Source organism: Mytilus galloprovincialis, chromosome 9, assembly GCF_965363235.1.
Source record: "Mytilus galloprovincialis chromosome 9, xbMytGall1.hap1.1, whole genome shotgun sequence".
Lineage (NCBI taxonomy): Eukaryota > Metazoa > Mollusca > Bivalvia > Mytilida > Mytilidae > Mytilus > Mytilus galloprovincialis.
Window position 1 is genome coordinate 33,926,728 of NC_134846.1, and position 17,517 is coordinate 33,944,244.

At 32.1% G+C, this 17,517-nt stretch overlaps 2 protein-coding genes across 2 annotated transcripts in view; both read right to left on the bottom strand.

Moving 5' to 3' along the window:
• LOC143044862 (eukaryotic translation initiation factor 3 subunit B-like) overlaps positions 1 to 17,517 on the bottom strand; it is a 34,982-nt gene that overhangs the window by 7,652 nt on the left and 9,813 nt on the right. Inside the window, exons 4-10 of the mRNA XM_076217063.1 lie at positions 16,587 to 16,644; positions 15,781 to 15,909; positions 14,764 to 15,053; positions 13,071 to 13,137; positions 11,557 to 11,603; positions 10,935 to 11,175; positions 8,744 to 8,816 (exon numbers count right to left, since the gene is read on the bottom strand). Coding sequence (XP_076073178.1) covers positions 8,744 to 8,816; positions 10,935 to 11,175; positions 11,557 to 11,603; positions 13,071 to 13,137; positions 14,764 to 15,053; positions 15,781 to 15,909; positions 16,587 to 16,644 — 905 coding nt within the window. The remainder of the gene's footprint in view (positions 1 to 8,743; positions 8,817 to 10,934; positions 11,176 to 11,556; positions 11,604 to 13,070; positions 13,138 to 14,763; positions 15,054 to 15,780; positions 15,910 to 16,586; positions 16,645 to 17,517) is intronic.
• LOC143044863 (uncharacterized) lies at positions 130 to 4,850 on the bottom strand. Its single transcript, XM_076217064.1, has 5 exons — positions 3,605 to 4,850; positions 1,985 to 2,784; positions 1,482 to 1,630; positions 717 to 803; positions 130 to 266 (listed from the first exon to the last, which is right to left on the bottom strand). The coding sequence occupies exons 1-4, from the start codon at positions 4,719 to 4,721 to the stop codon at positions 794 to 796; spliced, it is 2,076 nt and encodes a 691-aa protein (XP_076073179.1). The 5' UTR covers positions 4,722 to 4,850; the 3' UTR covers positions 130 to 266; positions 717 to 793.

A 17,517-nucleotide genomic window follows, 5' to 3' on the forward strand; every position in this document is an offset into this window, starting at 1 on the left:
GTTGTTCCAGTTCTGTATCTGAGAGTCGGTCTTTTCCTTCTTTCGCTATCCTCATTATCGCATCTAGATTCTTTTGTGTTAATCTGTTCCTATCATTAGTACATATGTCATTCATCAGACTGAATGATCTTTCAACTGCTGCTGTAGAACATGGGATGAGCAGGGCATAACAAAGCAGTTTAAATACTCTGGGAAAGCATGTTCTTAGCACATCATCAGCTTCAAAGGCTTGCAATACTTTGCTTATTGAATCTATTCCTCTCATTCTGCAAAAAATAAAATAAAAACATCCCTCTTTTAGTTTATAGTATCCTAAGTGCTATATTATAGCTAAGCAATTAAAATTTCTATCATTGACATTCAAAAATATCCCTGTTCAACAGAAAAAAACATTTACAAATTCTTTTAATAAGAAATAACTAATGAATTGAATAAAACTAATTCCAAACCTTTGCTTGCTTTTTGAAATTTAAATAAAATCAAATTTATATCAATATGGAAATTCAAAATTATTGTTTAAGCTTTGCAATTAAAAGAATCATGCACGTAAATTAATATGAAAAACAAGTTCCTTGATTGATAACTGTAATATAACATTTAAACTAGAATGATGATCTCATTGGCAAGCGTACCATATTTCCTTATTTTTATTTTGTGATCCTAATGATCCATTCTAATACTCACTGAACTATACAATTTTAAATTTATATTTGTACCTCTATATATAGCTAAGCTGCTAGTCATGATTTGAACAACTTTTTCATTATGATTAAAATCCATAAACAATCCTTTTTTATTTCAAGCTGAAAAAAATGTTGTATGAAGGATTAAAATAAAAGAACAAGTTAATAAACTAATTTAACAATTCATGCAAAACAAAATAATATAATATGAACTCAATAAATCTGATATCATAGACTAAGATTATTTGATTGTTATGTAGCATCACTTTCAGTAGGGTTATCACATACGGAGTGATATCCATTGCAATGCTACATGTCTAAAATAAGCCCTTTTATATAAACAGAAGTTATTTGAGTAAAAGAACAAAATTATCAATATATGATCTAATATATGATCTAATATACTTAATAAATTACTGACTAACTCAGTATTAAACTGACTGAAATTAAAATTCAAAATTAATGTAAACATTATAAATTGCATACTTAAAAATGCTGATGTATTGTGACAATCTCAATAATCTTTCATAAAAATAAAATAAAAACATTTGTCAAAAAACAAATAAAGTTTCAACATGTTAAAAGAATAATTTAAATCAGAGTTGACAGTGTTTGCAAGACTAAATATTAAAAATAACAAATTAAGTTATTTCATTCATTTAGCATAATTAAAAGAATTGAAGCTTAGAAAAAAATATGAATGCCAGACTGATTGTAAAATAAAATGCTTGCAAACTTCTTTGCAAGCTTCTTGTCAACTCTTATTTGAACATCAAGAAAAACGAATAAAAATAATACCTCATCATCAACAGTTGTGGTTTAAAGACCTTCAGCTCATTGAAGGCAACAGCTGGAATATCTATGTCAGATCTAACCACTGTTGTATGGCCATTGTAAATATCCTCCTTGGGTTGCCCATAAAAATCAGCAAGTCTCTGATATTCTTCCTGGAAAATAATATAAAATATAAAAATTTGAAATTCAAAAGAATTCTGTTAAATTGAAATTAAACATTCAATCAATTATTATTATTAGCTGCTCATATGATTAACATGAGTTAATCCAAGTTGTATTGTCAATATTCAAAATTCTATTGTATTTACTTATTAATATACATTGTATGTATGTTAATAAGATGTGTACAATTCAAAACAACACAATTTGCAAAAAATGTATAATATCTTTTTATGAATTCATTATGGAATTTTATGCTGACAGAGGTCAGCAATCTATAAATTAATGTAATTAATAAAACTAATTAAAAGATATCAGACTTAAAAATATTTCTGTTATTTTCTTACATTGCCATAATCTTGTAGATCATCTGCTTCAGGTAAATTCCTTGGATCCAATGCTCCAAAAGCTTTCAGTAGAGGAGTAGAATGGAATGCATCTTGGATTTCATTAGTTAACTTAAAGATAAATGGAATGCCTGTGTTCAGAAGAAACTGTTGTGGCACAAGGTTTTCCACAGCTCCTCGGACACGCCTACCAAGGGCAGTTCTTTCTGTTATGATATTCATTAAAGTGTCAATTTTGGCAAATTCAGTGTCCTGATAATTGTTGTTTTGATATTTATCTTTAATTTCATGCAATGCATCAATGGTTTTCTGAACATTTTGGTCCAAATTTGTAAAATTCACATTTTCGGATTGCAAGCAAAGATTTAATATGTTGACTGGCTTTAGTACATCACATAATAATAACATCATGGCCACAACATCTTTCCGTGTTAAGATATGTCTGACTCCAAAGATCTCGGGTTCTTTGAGATCATTATACAATGAATCCAGGGTGTCAACAATGGTTTCATATCTCTCAATTACCCTAAGACATGCATGAAGGTGCGACAGCCACCTAGTCATGGATGCTTTGATTAGTACCATAGGTTTTAGGCCATATGTTTCTTGGAATACTCTGAAAACGCCTGCCTTTAAAGGTGAGTATTCAAACATCTTCCAAAGACAGAGAAGCGTCTTGTCCAATTCAGCAAGTAGGGGAATATCTTTCGCCAAGTGTTTGAGACACAAAGCCAGCTTATGGTTCCTGCAGTTTATATAAAATGACAATGGTGAAAGGTGTCTCATTCTCCTCTGCAGACCTAAAACAAATTTTAATAACAGTAAAAAGACTAATAAATTTACATGCACAGTGTTTTACAGTAATATATTTTTTATATACATTAAAATATATATAAATAAATTAATAGATAATTCAGCTGATGCCTTATATAATGTATCATGTACTATATTACGCCGCTTGATTAAAACTGACGAGGAAAGATAACACCCGTCCACGGACGGGAAAGCTTGTTTTTTATCAAGCCTAGGTGGTCTAGCAGGTCTACTTATGTTGTAAGATTAGAAAGATGAAAACAACCTCATTGGTCTTTATAATAAAGGCTTCTTTTTGATTTATTGATTTATTTAATTGTTGGTATATAGTGCAAAGCAATTTGATCACGGAGGCACCAGTTGAATCCCGGTGAGGGAAGAACAAAAAATTTACAGATCTAACATTGTGGGGCTGTTATTAAGAGTCATTATAAATGATGATAAATATGCATACATGTAAGTAAGTTGTGCGTTTTGTTCAATAAAAATAATTTATATTTTTTACAGGTTTCTTGTTTTTATTTGTGTATCTTCATGAATAAATAAATATGATTGAAAATGATGTGAGCAATAAAATGTTCTACCTTAACCCTTAATTGTTTTGTCTTTTTCTTTTATTGTATTATATCTAATAAAAAAAAAATCATAGTCAGCATTATTGTGGACTGGCTGAATAATGTGGGGTACATGTACATGTAAATGTAATTTTTGATACATGTATGAATGAGATAAATCCTGTCAGTGTACATGTGACCCAACATTTTGCGCAAATTAATATATTATTAAATAATTTATATGTATACCAACCTTTTTCTTCGCCACTCATTGTGTTACAGCCATCAAATGCCATAAATCTCATGTTTTCTATTGGAATATTCTTTCCTACAAAGAATGACTGAAGGGATTTGCAGATATCTTCTGCCCTTGCCCTGTCCAGGTGGATCAGCCCCATGTAGTGGTCATTTACATTTCCACCCATATTCCATCTCGCCATGACTGATAGTTGCATGCGGTTAGCATTGTCAGTTGATTCATCTGCCAATAATGCAAATTTTTCTGTTCTTAAAGAGTTGAGTAGTGATGATTCAATCAGATCGCTTAACAGCGTGGTCATTTGAGTTACAATTTTTGAACTCATGTAGGTAACTTTAGTAAACTCAGAGTTTGAAATATGTCTTTGTAAATCCTCCACCCCAAGCTCAGCAATAAAACGAACGAAACTTTCGAAGTTTTCAGTTACGGCCCATTTTTGTCTTATCATGAAGTACAGACAGCGAAATAGTTTTTTCAGCACTGACCTGTTTGCCTCCTTGGTACTTTCAGAATGTTTTTTTATTTCGTCTAAAACATTTACCTTTGCACTGAACTGGGCATATCTTTCAACCGAAAAAATATGTTTTTCACTTGACTGATGTTTTTCAAGTTTTCTGGTTGGATGGGTCCCAAGACCAACAGCAATATTAACAAATTCACGTGCATTTACACATGTTCCACCAAATAGTTCACAGTATTTACACAAGTATCCTTGAGCACTGTGATACAACCAGGGATATTTGTTCTCATATTTCAGAGAGCTAAATTTTCTGGCATCAGAAACTTGACAAGAAGAGGAGGAAGACTGTGACTCATTATCAGTTACACAAGGGTCAGGATCATTACATGTTTCAGACTCAGATGAAACAGCTTCACTTTGAATTTGAATTTCATTTGTAACATGATCAGTTACACTAGCTATAGGTTCATTGTCATCTTTACATGGTTGAAACTCAGAGACGGATGGCGGAGATGGAACAGCTGGAATTTCACTTGTTTCATCAGAAGGAAGTAGAAACGACTTTTTGAATCCAAAAGCTTCCAGCTTCCGGCATTTACTACCGTCCGCCGCCTTTAGCTTCTTTGTGTAATATTTGGAATTATGAGACATGATCTACGTTCATTTTGTTTACATTATGTCTCATTTTTTTGCTTTGTCATTGAATTATTCATTCGGATGTTTCAAGCGCAAACGTGACCAGAATATCGTAGATTGCAATGCAATCCATAAAAGATTGCAAACCAATCATCGTCTTAAGTGAACGATAATGATAACTCCCGAAATACCCCGAACGCTCAGAGATTTGTCAACAAAATAATACACGATACGGAGATACGACAATAACAAAATCTCGCGACGATGTCCATATACGATTGGGAATTTTAGAGCTGAAAATTGGGAAAAAAAGAGCATATTTCTCTTTGGGAATGGGGCCGAAATTCGGCCCCAAAATGAGGGTTGGAAAATCACTGCTCTTAGAGCAATTCACTATGCTGTTGAATATTAATCCTCTCAAAAAAATGTTTGAAGAAATTTTCTTTCTTATTTATGAAATTTCAAATGAGAAAAATTGAACCCAATTTTTTTAATCACATCCCCCTTTCCCTTATTCCAAAACTAATCTCAATTAAAATTTCTAATGGAGTTTGCAACAATAACTACTCATTTAAATACATCATAAAATATTAAGATGTAAAAAAACTGCTTGTTATCAATGAATGGTAAAGATTATTTTAATTTATCAGTTGGTAGTAAAAAGTGAATATACATTGTATATTGTATATAACAAAGATTTAAGTTGATTCTGGACAAAGAAAGATAACTCCAATTAAAAAAAAATCTTGCTATTGCACAATATTTTGCAATTAGATATTTCTTGCTTACTATTCTGGACAAAGAAAGATAACTCTAATTAAAAAAAAATTTGCTATTTCACAATATTGTGCAATTAGATATTTCTTGCCATTGCGCAATACTGTGCAATTGAAAAGACTTGCTATTGCACAATACTTAATATAATAATTTTAGATCCTGATTTGGACCAACTTGAAAACTGGGCCCATAATAAAAAATCTAAGTACATTTTTGGATTCAGCATATCAAAGAACCCCAAGATTTCAATTTTTGTTAAAATCAGACTAAGTTTAATTTTGGACCCTTTGGACTTTAGTGTAGACCAATTTGAAAACAGGACCAAAAATGAAGAATCTACATACACAGTTAGATTTGGTATATCAAAGAACCCCATTTATTCAATTTTTGATGAAATCAAACAAAGTTTAATTTTGGACCCCGATTTGGACCAACTTGAAAACTGGGCCAATAATCAAGAATCTAAGTACATTTTTAGATTCAGCATATCAAAGAACCTAACTGATTCATTTTTTGTCAAAATCAAACTAAGTTTAATTTTGGACCCTTTGGACCTTAATGTAGACCAATTTGAAAACGGGACCAAAAGTTAAGAATCTACATACACAGTCATGACAGTTAGATTCGGCATATCAAAGAACCCCAATTATTCAATTTTGATGAAATCAAACAAAGTTTAATTTTGGACCCTTTGGGCCCCTTATTCTGTTGGGACCAAAACTCCCAAAATCAATACCAACCTTCCTTTTATGGTCATAAACCTTGTGTTTAAATTTCATAGATTTCTATTTACTTATACTAACGTTATGGTCCGAAAACCAAGAAAAATGCTTATTTGGGTCCCTTTTTGGCCCCTAATTCCTAAACTGTTGGGACCTAAACTCCCAAAATCAATACCAACCTTCCTTTTGTAGTCATTAACATTGTGTTTAAATTTCATTGATTTCTATTTACTTAAACTAAAGTTATTGTGCGAAAACCAAGAATAATGCTTATTTGGGCCCTTTTTTGGCCCCTAATTCCTAAACTGTTGAAACCAAAACTCCCAAAATCAATCCCAACCGTTCTTTTGTGGTCATAAACCTTGTGTCAAAATTTCATAGATTTCTATTAACTTAAACTAAAGTTATAGTGCGAAAACCAAGAAAATGCTTATTTGGGCCCTTTTTGGCCCCTAATTCCTAAAATGTTGGGACCAAAACTCCCAAAATCAATACCAACCTTCCTTTTGTGGTCATAAACCTTGTGTTAAAATTTCATAGATTTCCATTCACTTTTACTAAAGTTAGAGTGCGAAAACTAAAAGTATTCGGACAACGACGACGACGCAGACGACGACGCAGACGACGACGCCAACGTGATAGCAATATACGACGAAAAATTTTTCAAATTTTGCGGTCGTATAAAAATTATTTATTATAAGCATTACCAATTTACATTGTCAATTTTTATTAATGTCATCCTGTTAAATTTCCTTGGTCCTTTGAGCCAGGTGAGCTAAAAATGTTGTGGAAAAAAGCTCTGACTAATGCCATAATAGCAGAGGACAATGCAATTATTAATATAATTTCAAACAATTACAAGATATTTGTTAATTCTTACTTTAAACTACAATTCTACAATACCCTTTAACTTGTGCCTTCATAGATGCCAACCCCCTTTTGACACAATCAGTAACAAACTATCAAATTTTCCGTATTTTTGAAAAGTTTTCAGTAATCATTCATAAACGTGCATTTACCAATAAAAATTACTGACGAGTGGTTGCAAAGTGATGTACACTAAAATTTGTCATTTAACATGTTGTCTGTAGTATGTATTCCATTCATTAATTGTTCAGATGTTCTCGACTCAAACATTTTTGTTTTGTCAAGGAGAAGTAGAGAAAGGGGGAAAGCTACTTAATAAAATGCAAGTTTGCCTCTTCGGAAGTCAGTTAGTTACCCAACAATAGGTTGATAACTCCCGAGAAACCGGAAGCATTACATTGGCGTTTCCTAAATACTGGACCAGGACGGAAAAGTAATGATAAAAATCCGCGTTTTACAAAATTGAACGTCGATGATTGGGAATCCGTAACTATTCGACTTTGACCGTAATAGCGTAGTTTTTATCGCAAAATCGGAAAAACTACGGAAAAATCGTAATGGTTGGCATCTATGTGCCTTACTGTACAAATTCATCAAATGGATGTTTATTGTATTTACGAGTTTGTAAATTGTATGATAGATAATTTTGGTCTGTCTTTTTTCTCCATCATTTGGCAAACATAATATATAAATTCAATCTTAAGGATGTACACCTCTGAGGAGCCAAAAATTTGTAGAATTAAACTTTTTTTCTTAACCTGATTTTTGGGTTTATAAGACTGTAACAAAATAATTGGTGAAGAAAAAATCATATGGTGGTGCACTTCTTTTTTTGCTACGGCCCTCTGAAAATGCCCAATTTTGATGATTTTCCCATTTTTCATCGATTTTTACCTATTTTTGGGCTATTATCATGAAAAAAATCTCAGTTCCACAATTAAACTTTTTCTCATACTTTCTATAAAGATGAAGTGGACCAATCTGAATAAATTTTACTTACAAAAACTATAGGTAGGTGTTAATATAAAAAAGTTTTATCATATTTTGACGCTTTTTTTGTGTAAAATTTACCATGCTGTCAATTCTGTATTTTTGTGATTTTTCTCAGTTTTAAGAACAAAATGCATATTAGTTCAACTTTTTTGTTATAAATGAATGAAAAAAGACATATCTAAGAAATTTGAAAAGACCAAAATGATATGGGATGTACATGATTCTTGTAAAATCATTTTTTGTATCCCTCACCCATTTTCTCAACATTTTGGCTAAAAATACTGACTTGATTGGTCGTAAAATTTGAAAACTGGATTACGCAAAAACTATTCATTGTAAATACACAATTTTTTCACAGATTTATGTTTGCTTATAATATTTTTAAAATTCACTGATATTTTCCACTTCTATCACATGTTTTGGAAATAATTCAAGAACGAGATTTCAACGAGACTGAACGAGACTGAAAAGTCAGAAGAATACATCCTTAAGTCCCTATTAAGATATGCTTACGTTGATATCTACGGACTATGAGATGATGTGGTGAAAACACCAACAAGACAGCACAAGCTATCAACCTTAATATATATTTGTTTGATAAAAACATCACGTTTCAGTTTTGCAGGCAAAAATCAATTCTTTCCAAAAACATTTTCCAGCAAAATATTCAATCATTACCTTTAACTTCCAGTTTATCTACAGGAATCTGTTTCTCTCTGATTCTAAACAATTCAAAGTTGTAATACATTCCCTGCAAAATATAATAATAAAGTACATAAAAGACTATGTTCAAACTACTACTGGACATTGGACAAGCTGAATTACTGGTTTAAATGCTTTTATTATAAGTACAACATTACACAAAATGAAGAAATAGATATGATGAATTTTTTAAAGTCATGACAATGTCAATCAGTAAAGCATTAAATGGCACAGCCCTTATTGTTTTAATTCAGAATATTTTATGTGCATTTATAATTATTGCGAATCCTATCATAGTTTTCCACAGATTCACCTGCAAGTTACCTGTCCATTTAAACTTTTGTAAGTCCTATTGTCCCTTCTAACAAATACAACAGCTATTGTTCTCTGTTTAGTTTATTCAATGGGACCTTTAAATTTCTTGCAAGAGAAATCTATCACTCACTGATTAATTTACCTGAACAAAAAATTGAGCTGTCAATGATGGAAATACATGTACGAATAAGTAATTTTATAACTGCATGTGATGTTGTATAAATTTATTCAATCAATAACACATTTTCAATTTGTTTGATATAAACACTGATTTAAAAATTAAAAGTTGATTTCTGATCAAATTTCAACATTTTACCTATTAAAATTTGCTTTGTTTTAGTCTGTTCATAAGTAAAAACTTGAAATGATAATGTTTAAATAAAGGTCTTCGTAAATGTATTCTTTATAACTGAATAATTACATTAGATGTATGTTTCATTATAATACTTTATTCTGATTGGCTAACTGCACATCACGTGTTATTCTGTAAGCAGTTGCATTGCTCAATACAACTTTTCATTCATGATAACACGTGGTCCAACAATAAAGTGCACAGGTGAATTAAATAGAAAAATATATAAAATTCGTGTTTTCATTATCATAGCTAAAAAATGTAATTATAAGTATTGAATGCTTCTTTTTGTAACTTTATAGGGTTGTAAAAGCGTTGACCGTGCGCACATTTTTAGAATGAAGCGCTTGCGCGCTTCCGCGCTTCATACAAAATGTACTTCGGTCAACGCTTTTACACCCCAATAAATTTACAAAAAGAAGCATTCAATTCTTAAATTACCACAAAAAACATGCAAATTCTTTAAAACATAAATGCATGCAGTAGTTAAAAAAAATCAGAAATAAACTTTTTATAATTAAATCAGTGCTTATACTGAACAGATTGAAAATATATTATTGATATTGAATAAATACTGTATCACATGCAGCTTATGCGAGTTTAAACATGTATTTCAGTGAACAAAGAAGATATTTTTTTGGTCAGGCAAATTAATCAATGAGTGATAGATTTCTCTTGGAAGAAATTTAAAGGTCCCATCAAATAAACTATACAGAGAACAATATCTGTTGTATTTGTTCAATGGAACAATAGAACTTACAAAAGTTTAAATGGACAGGTAACTAGCAGGTGAATCAATGGAAAACTATGATAGGGTTCGCAATAATATTGTCAATAAATAGACAGTAATAGATAGCATACAAATAACGCTATTAAAATTCAAAATGCAAGTTTTTATTTTTTACTTAATGTTTCCTGTAAAAATTTTTGCAAAATTATAGAATCTTCATAATTAGACAACCACACACTAGCGAATAAGCTCAACAAAGACCTGTATCCAACGCTAATGAAAAATTTGGCTGGCTCTGAACTTTTTACAGAATATTCCCATATTATCAATGCTTAATTTTAAGTTTGTTAGTTGGGCTCCTGCAGTGAAATTTTATAGCTTATTCCCTGTACACAGTCACTGGGGCATACTGTGCATATTGTTGTGAGTATTTTCTACATTGGCTAGAGGTATAGGAGGAGGGTTGAAACCTTAAAAAAACATGTTTAACCCCTCCGCATGTTTGCCCCTGTACCAAGTCAGGAGCCTCTGGCCTTTATTAGTCTTGTATGATATCTAGTTTTAGTTTCTTGTATATATTTTGAAGTTTAGTATGGCATCCATTATCCCTGTACTAGTATACATTTAGGGGCAAGCTGTAAAACGCCTCCAGGTGCGGGAGTTTCTCACTGCATTGAAGATCCATTGGTGGCCTTCAGCTGTTGTCTGATCTTTGGTTGGGTTGTTGTCTCTTAGACACATTCCCCATTTCCATTCTCAATTTTACTTACACTGTATTTATACTGTTCTTTCTCTTCCATTTTTTTGGCTTTAGAATATCGATCTACTTTGACACAAAGGTAGTCTCCATTCTTCTGCCAATGCATTTTACAGTCTGCTACATTAAAGAGATTCTTGACACACACTTCCTGTCTGCTTGGCATCTGTATCAATGTCACCCTAGCTGGTACATTCTGATCTTCTGGTACCCAATAGGCTATAAGGTTATCTGTAGGGGACCAGCTGAAGTCTCTGTTGAAAATAATAGGATATAAATTTAATATTTGTGTTGTACAAATTTATTTTCTGTTTACCTGAATAAAAGTTCATCTCATGCCATGTTTCTTTCAAAAATCTTAGTAATGTGTCCATTTTTATGATAGAAATGAAAAAAATCATCTATTATAAGATGTCAGGTTGTGGTTTCTGTAACATAAGTACATATAAATCAAATGCAAAATTTAAAACATAAAATTCTGTCTCTTTACTATACTATACTATAAATTATCTTTGAAGCAGTCACACTGAAACATTTATTTCCATTTGACAGTGATCCAAAAGTGACTAACTAATGCAGAGATTTATGATCTATCTTTTATAACAATTTAAAATGCTAATACATGTAATACTTACCTAACGCCTGTAATTTTCAAACTTTTCTTGTCTAACAAGCCAAAAGACTAAAATAGAGAAACAACAAGTGAAACTGCGAGCTACTGCTCACTGATGATACCCCCGCCGCAAGTGGATAATATTAATAGTGTAAAAATATGCAAGTGTTCGGTAAACAGGAAGTTGTCGAGTGATGAATCTGAAAACGCATCACACGGTATAGCTGACTTATAAAAATCCTGAAACCAAATTTCAGAAATCCTTGTATTGTAGTTCCTGAGAAAAATGTGACGAAAATTTTTAACTTGGTTATCATGTGTAAAATCATAGAAGTGTTCGGTAAACAGGAAGTTGTCGAGTGATGAATCTGAAAACGCATCACACGGTATAGCTGACTTATATAAATCCTGAAACCAAATTTCAGAAATCCTTGTATTGTAGTTCCTGAGAAAAATGTGACGAAAATTTTCAACTTGGCTATCATGTGTAAAATCATACAAGTGTTCGGTAAACAGGAAGTTGTCGAGTGATGAATCTGAAAACGCATCACACGGTATAGCTGACTTATATAAATCCTGAAACCAAATTTCAGAAATCCTTGTATTGTAGTTCCTGAGAAAAATGTGACGAAAATTTTCAACTTGGCTATCATGTGTAAAATCAGACAAGTGTTCGGTAAACAGGAAGTTGTCAAGTGATGAATCTGAAAACGCATCCCACGGTATGGCTGACATATATAAATGTTGATACCAAATTACAGAAAGGGTGGATGTGTAGTTCCTGAGAAAAATGTGACGAAAGTTTCATGGGACGGACTGACTGACGGACTGATGGACGGACAGACAGAGGTAAAACAGTATACCCCCCTTTTTTTAAAGCACAGTATACCCCCCCTTTTTTAAAGCGGGGGTATAATAAAAACAAATCTTAAGATTTAATTCAAGAAAACAAATAAGTGCTGCCATCTGTCTAAGAAAATCATCTTATTAGACAGGTCTAATTTATAGAAGTTCCATGTCTATTTATGTCTGAATGTCTTTTAAACCAATGCAGGGCTTAAGACCTTTTGATATAGTGTTCAAAATTTTTCAACTAAATTCTTCTTTTCGCCAATTGTATTGTGGAGTAGGAATTACAGAATTTTTCAAAGCCACTGCACTACAACCCAATATTTGGCTGCTCACTCATTAGTTTTCTGTGAAGTGTAGTCAGACAGTCTTTTCAACGTTTTAATAATTGTAAATCGCTTCCCTCCATAACCATACAGTAGTTGTCATTTGTTTATGTGGTTCATAAAGGTTTCTCGTTTTCAATATAGATTAGACCGTTGGTTTTCATGTTCAAATGGTTTTACATTAGTAATTTTTTGGGGCCCTTTATAGCTTGCTGTTCGGTGTGAGCCAAGGCTCTGTGTTGAAGACCATACCTTGACCTATAATGGTTTACTTTTATAAATTGCGACTTGGATGGAGAGTTGTCTCACTGACACTCATACCACATCTTCCTATATCCAATAATTGTTTACAAGTACTTACTGGTGTCTCATATACACTGAGTGTATCTGGACTTATTCTGGCAAAGTAGGCACCATCAGGATTCCATCTAAAATTGACATATGAAAAATTATTTCAATTTTAATTTTAGCATTTACTCAAAAGCAATTATTATTCCGTTTTAAAAACTATTGTAGGTTAGAAGTATACATAACTGAAAGATAAACAAGAATGTGTCCACAGTACACGGATGCCCCACTCACACTATCATTTTCTATGTTTAAAGGACTGTGAAATTGGAATAAATTCTCTAATTTGGCATTAAAATTAGAATGATCTTATCAAAGGGAACATGTATACTAAGTTTCAAGTTGATTGGACTTCTACTTTATCAAAAACTACCTTGACCAAAAACTTTAACCTGAAATTTGCACTATCATTTTCTATGTTCAGTGAACCGTAAAATTGGGGTCAAAACTCTAATTTGGCATTTAAATTAGAAAGATCATATCATAGGGCACATGTATACTAAGTTTCAAGTTGATTGGACTTAAACTTCATCAAAAACTACCTTGACCAAAAACTTTAACCTGAAGCCAAAAACTTTAACCTGAAATTTGCACTATCATTTTCTATGTTCAGTGAACCGTAAAATTGGGGTCAAAACTCTAATTTGGCATTTAAATTAGAAAGATCATATCATAGGGCACATGTATACTAAGTTTCAAGTTGATTGGACTTCAACTTCATCAAAAACTACCTTGACCAAAAACTTTAACCTGAAGCCAAAAACTTTAACCTGAAATTTGCACTATCATTTTCTATGTTCAGTGAACCGTAAAATTGGGGTCAAAACTCTAATTTGGCATTTAAATTAGAAAGATCATATCATAGGGCACATGTATACTAAGTTTCAAGTTGATTGGACTTCAACTTCATCAAAAACTACCTTGACCAAAAACTTTAACCTGAAGCCAAAAACTTTAACCTGAAATTTGCACTATCATTTTCTATCAGTGAACCGTAAAATTGGGGTAAAATCTCTAATTTGGCATTAAAATTAGAAAGATCATATCATAGGGAACATGTGTACCAAGTTTGAAGTCGATTGGACTTCAACTTCATCAAAAACTACCTCGACCAAAAACTTTAACCTGAAGCGGGACAGACGGACGAACGAACGGACGAACGAACGGACGAACGGACGCACAGACCAGAAAACATAATGCCCCTCTACTATCGTAGGTGGGGCATAAAAAGAATGGAATTACATCAGCTTAACTCAGAAAATCTATTAGTTTAACAATGACCTCTTCATTAACAAATCTTTGAAACACTTACTTCTAATGTTCTATTCACATCAGATAAATAGACATTAGTTGCAAGATGGAAGTAATCATCTATATGTATAGAAGAACAAATGTCTGCCTGCATTTATCTGTTTTATAAAAACTTTTGTAAAGGGCACACCATATATGCCATGCTATTAATACTGACTTCTTGTAACAAAATGAGCACTACAATTCTTAGATTAAGGTAAACTACCTTCCTTTAAAGAGTAAACTAGTCCGACAGATAACCTATCTATCTGTCTGTAGGACTAGACTACTTTGAGAGGAGGATAGTATACCTTACCTTATAAAGACTTCACATTCCAGCTAACAAGCAAGCTAACCAAAGATATTACGTTTACCTACACACTCAATGCAATTGGCTGTAACAAAATAATACTAACTTAAATATTGGCCAAGTGGATTGGGTTTCACAATGAAAGCCTCTCTTCTTTTGACCAGTTCGAATGTCCCATATGATGATTGCACTTGGTTCCTCTGAATTGGTCTGTAACGGACTAAAGGTTACCAGATAGCGCTCACATGGTGAAAAGTCTATCAGCTGCACACCTGGATGACTGAATCTCATAATCTGTTCAAATTTAGGTCCTCCCCACAATGCAATACCTTTACCATGGAAGGTGGCAAGATAGCTTCCTTGTTGTGACCATCTGACATATGTTTCAGTCCATCTCTTAAAAAAAGACAACAATAAATACATAATGAATTAAACAGTTAGGCAGCCTCCTGCAAATCAATAACCAATTTTTTATTTGAAAATCCAATTAACAAGAGTTTAACATTTTTAAACTGATTTTTATATTTTGTTATTATGTTGTGCTGTTACACCACTACCCTAGAATAAAGGATAGTTGAGACTTGAGAGCTAATAAAAATGTTTAGCCAAATCGTATTGGGAATAAGCTTGTCCTAGGTCAGGAGCCTGTAATTCAGTGATAGTTGTTTGTTGCTGTATGATAGTTTTCTTACTGAATCGTTTTACATTTTCAATTTTGCAGTCTTTTATATCATGTTATGCGGTATGAGTTTTGCTCATTGTTAAAAGTCTGATCCAGTGACCAATAGCTAACTTCTCATCATTAGGTCTAGTTGAAATGTCTTATTGGTTATGGGTTTTGTTCATTGTTAAAGTCTGATCCAGTGACCAATAGCTGACTTTTCATCATTAGGTCTAGTTGAAATGTCTTATTGATTATCATTGTCTTTTTTTATATATCAACAGATTTCTACTACGAATAACATCAGCCTGTCACTGTACTATCATAGTGCCTCCCTGGGTTCATTTTTATTGTTCAGCCAATAATTTGAGAAATAAAGTGTCAGCAAAATGATTCAACAACTGGATGATTTTTTTGTTTATTAAGTACATGTTCACTATCATCTACTGTCACTCCCCTTACCGTTCTCTCTTCTATCACAGTTGGTTCTCTTGGTGAATTCTTGAGGATAGCAGTTCTTTCTCCACCGTCGTATATTACACTGTATTCATCAAAGCAGTCAGTTTCTTGCAAGAAATACCTCAAATTTCCCTGAAAATATATTCTAAATCTTAATTTCTTTTCGAGGGGTACATATTTGTCTGCAATAGATATGTTTAATAATACAGACACAAAAACAATCAGTACTTCACCCTAGGCTTATAAAATAGTACCACAAGACCCTCAATAAGCATTTTTACAGACACTTTCTCAAAAAACACATGGTTATTTATGAACTTGCTCTGATAAGAAAACATTTTAGCCTTTGCAAATTGTGATAAATATCCCTCTAGCAATTTAAGTTTTTATGATTTTATGTTTAATTTTGGATAAAGCTAATGAACAGTTTGTAACAATAAATTGTATTTTTACAGATGTTGAAAGGGTTTTACAGTAGTCCTTTACGATACACTACTGGTAGTGGGCACCAATTTAATTAAATCATCAAGATCTCTCTGTAGACATTCAAATGTTCTCAATATGACACCAATTTGCATAAATATGTGTGTAAACTTCTGTCATTTGGTCTCTGGTGGAGAGTGGTCTCCTTGACAATCATACCATGTCTGCCTTTTTTTAGAAGATTCACAAATGAATGTAAAGTTGATTTAAAATAATAAGATTGACTCTAGAGCATTATTTCATATAGCGTTGAAGACCTGTCGGTTTAATCATCAATAATAACAAATGTACAAATGTACAAGGCTGAAAAAGACAGCAATATTTACCACATCTTTAAATGGTTTTGCATTTGGAGGTTCCCAATCATCAGGAATATTTCCATACCTAAAATAAAAGAGAATTTCTGTATTCATGTGTTCTAACAATGTCATCAAAAGTAAAATTCTTGACATTATTTTGCAATGTTCTCTATAAAATTTAATGACTTTAATAGTTGATCAATTCAAATTGTTTTAAACATTGTAAAAACATTGACTGAAAATCTCTGAAACACTGGTTTGAATAACACACTATATAATTCAATTCAATAGTATGATGACACAAATTTTCAATAAATCGCCACACTAACATTTAATCATTCAAAAGTGTCTATCTATAAGGCCCCCAGTATAACTTTAAGTATTAAGTATAAACCAGATGCTCCGCAGGGCGTAGCTTTATACGACCGCAGAGGTTGAACCCTGAACGATTAGGGCAAGTATGGACACAACATTCAAGCTGGATTCAGCTCTAAATTTGGATTGTGATTAAATAGTTGACACAGCATAGGTTTCTGACACAGAATGAATGTGTTCTAATGAACTTAAAATTTTTGTTTTCTCTTAGAGCAATTCACTATGCTGTTGAATATTAATCCTCTCAAAAAAATGTTTGAAGAAATTTTCTTTTTTATTTATGAAATTTCAAATGAGAAAAATTGAACCCAATTTTTTTAATCACATCCCCCTTTCCCTTATTCCAAAACTAATCTCAATTAAAATTTCTAATGGAGTTTGCAACAATAACTACTCATTTAAATACATCATAAAATATTAAGATGTAAAAAAACTGCTTGTTATCACTGAATGGTAAAGATTATTTTAATTTATCAGTTGGTAGTAAAAAGTGAATATACATTGTATATTGTATATAACAAAGATTTAAGTTGATTCTGGACAAAGAAAGATCACTCCAATTAAAAAAAAATCTTGCTATTGC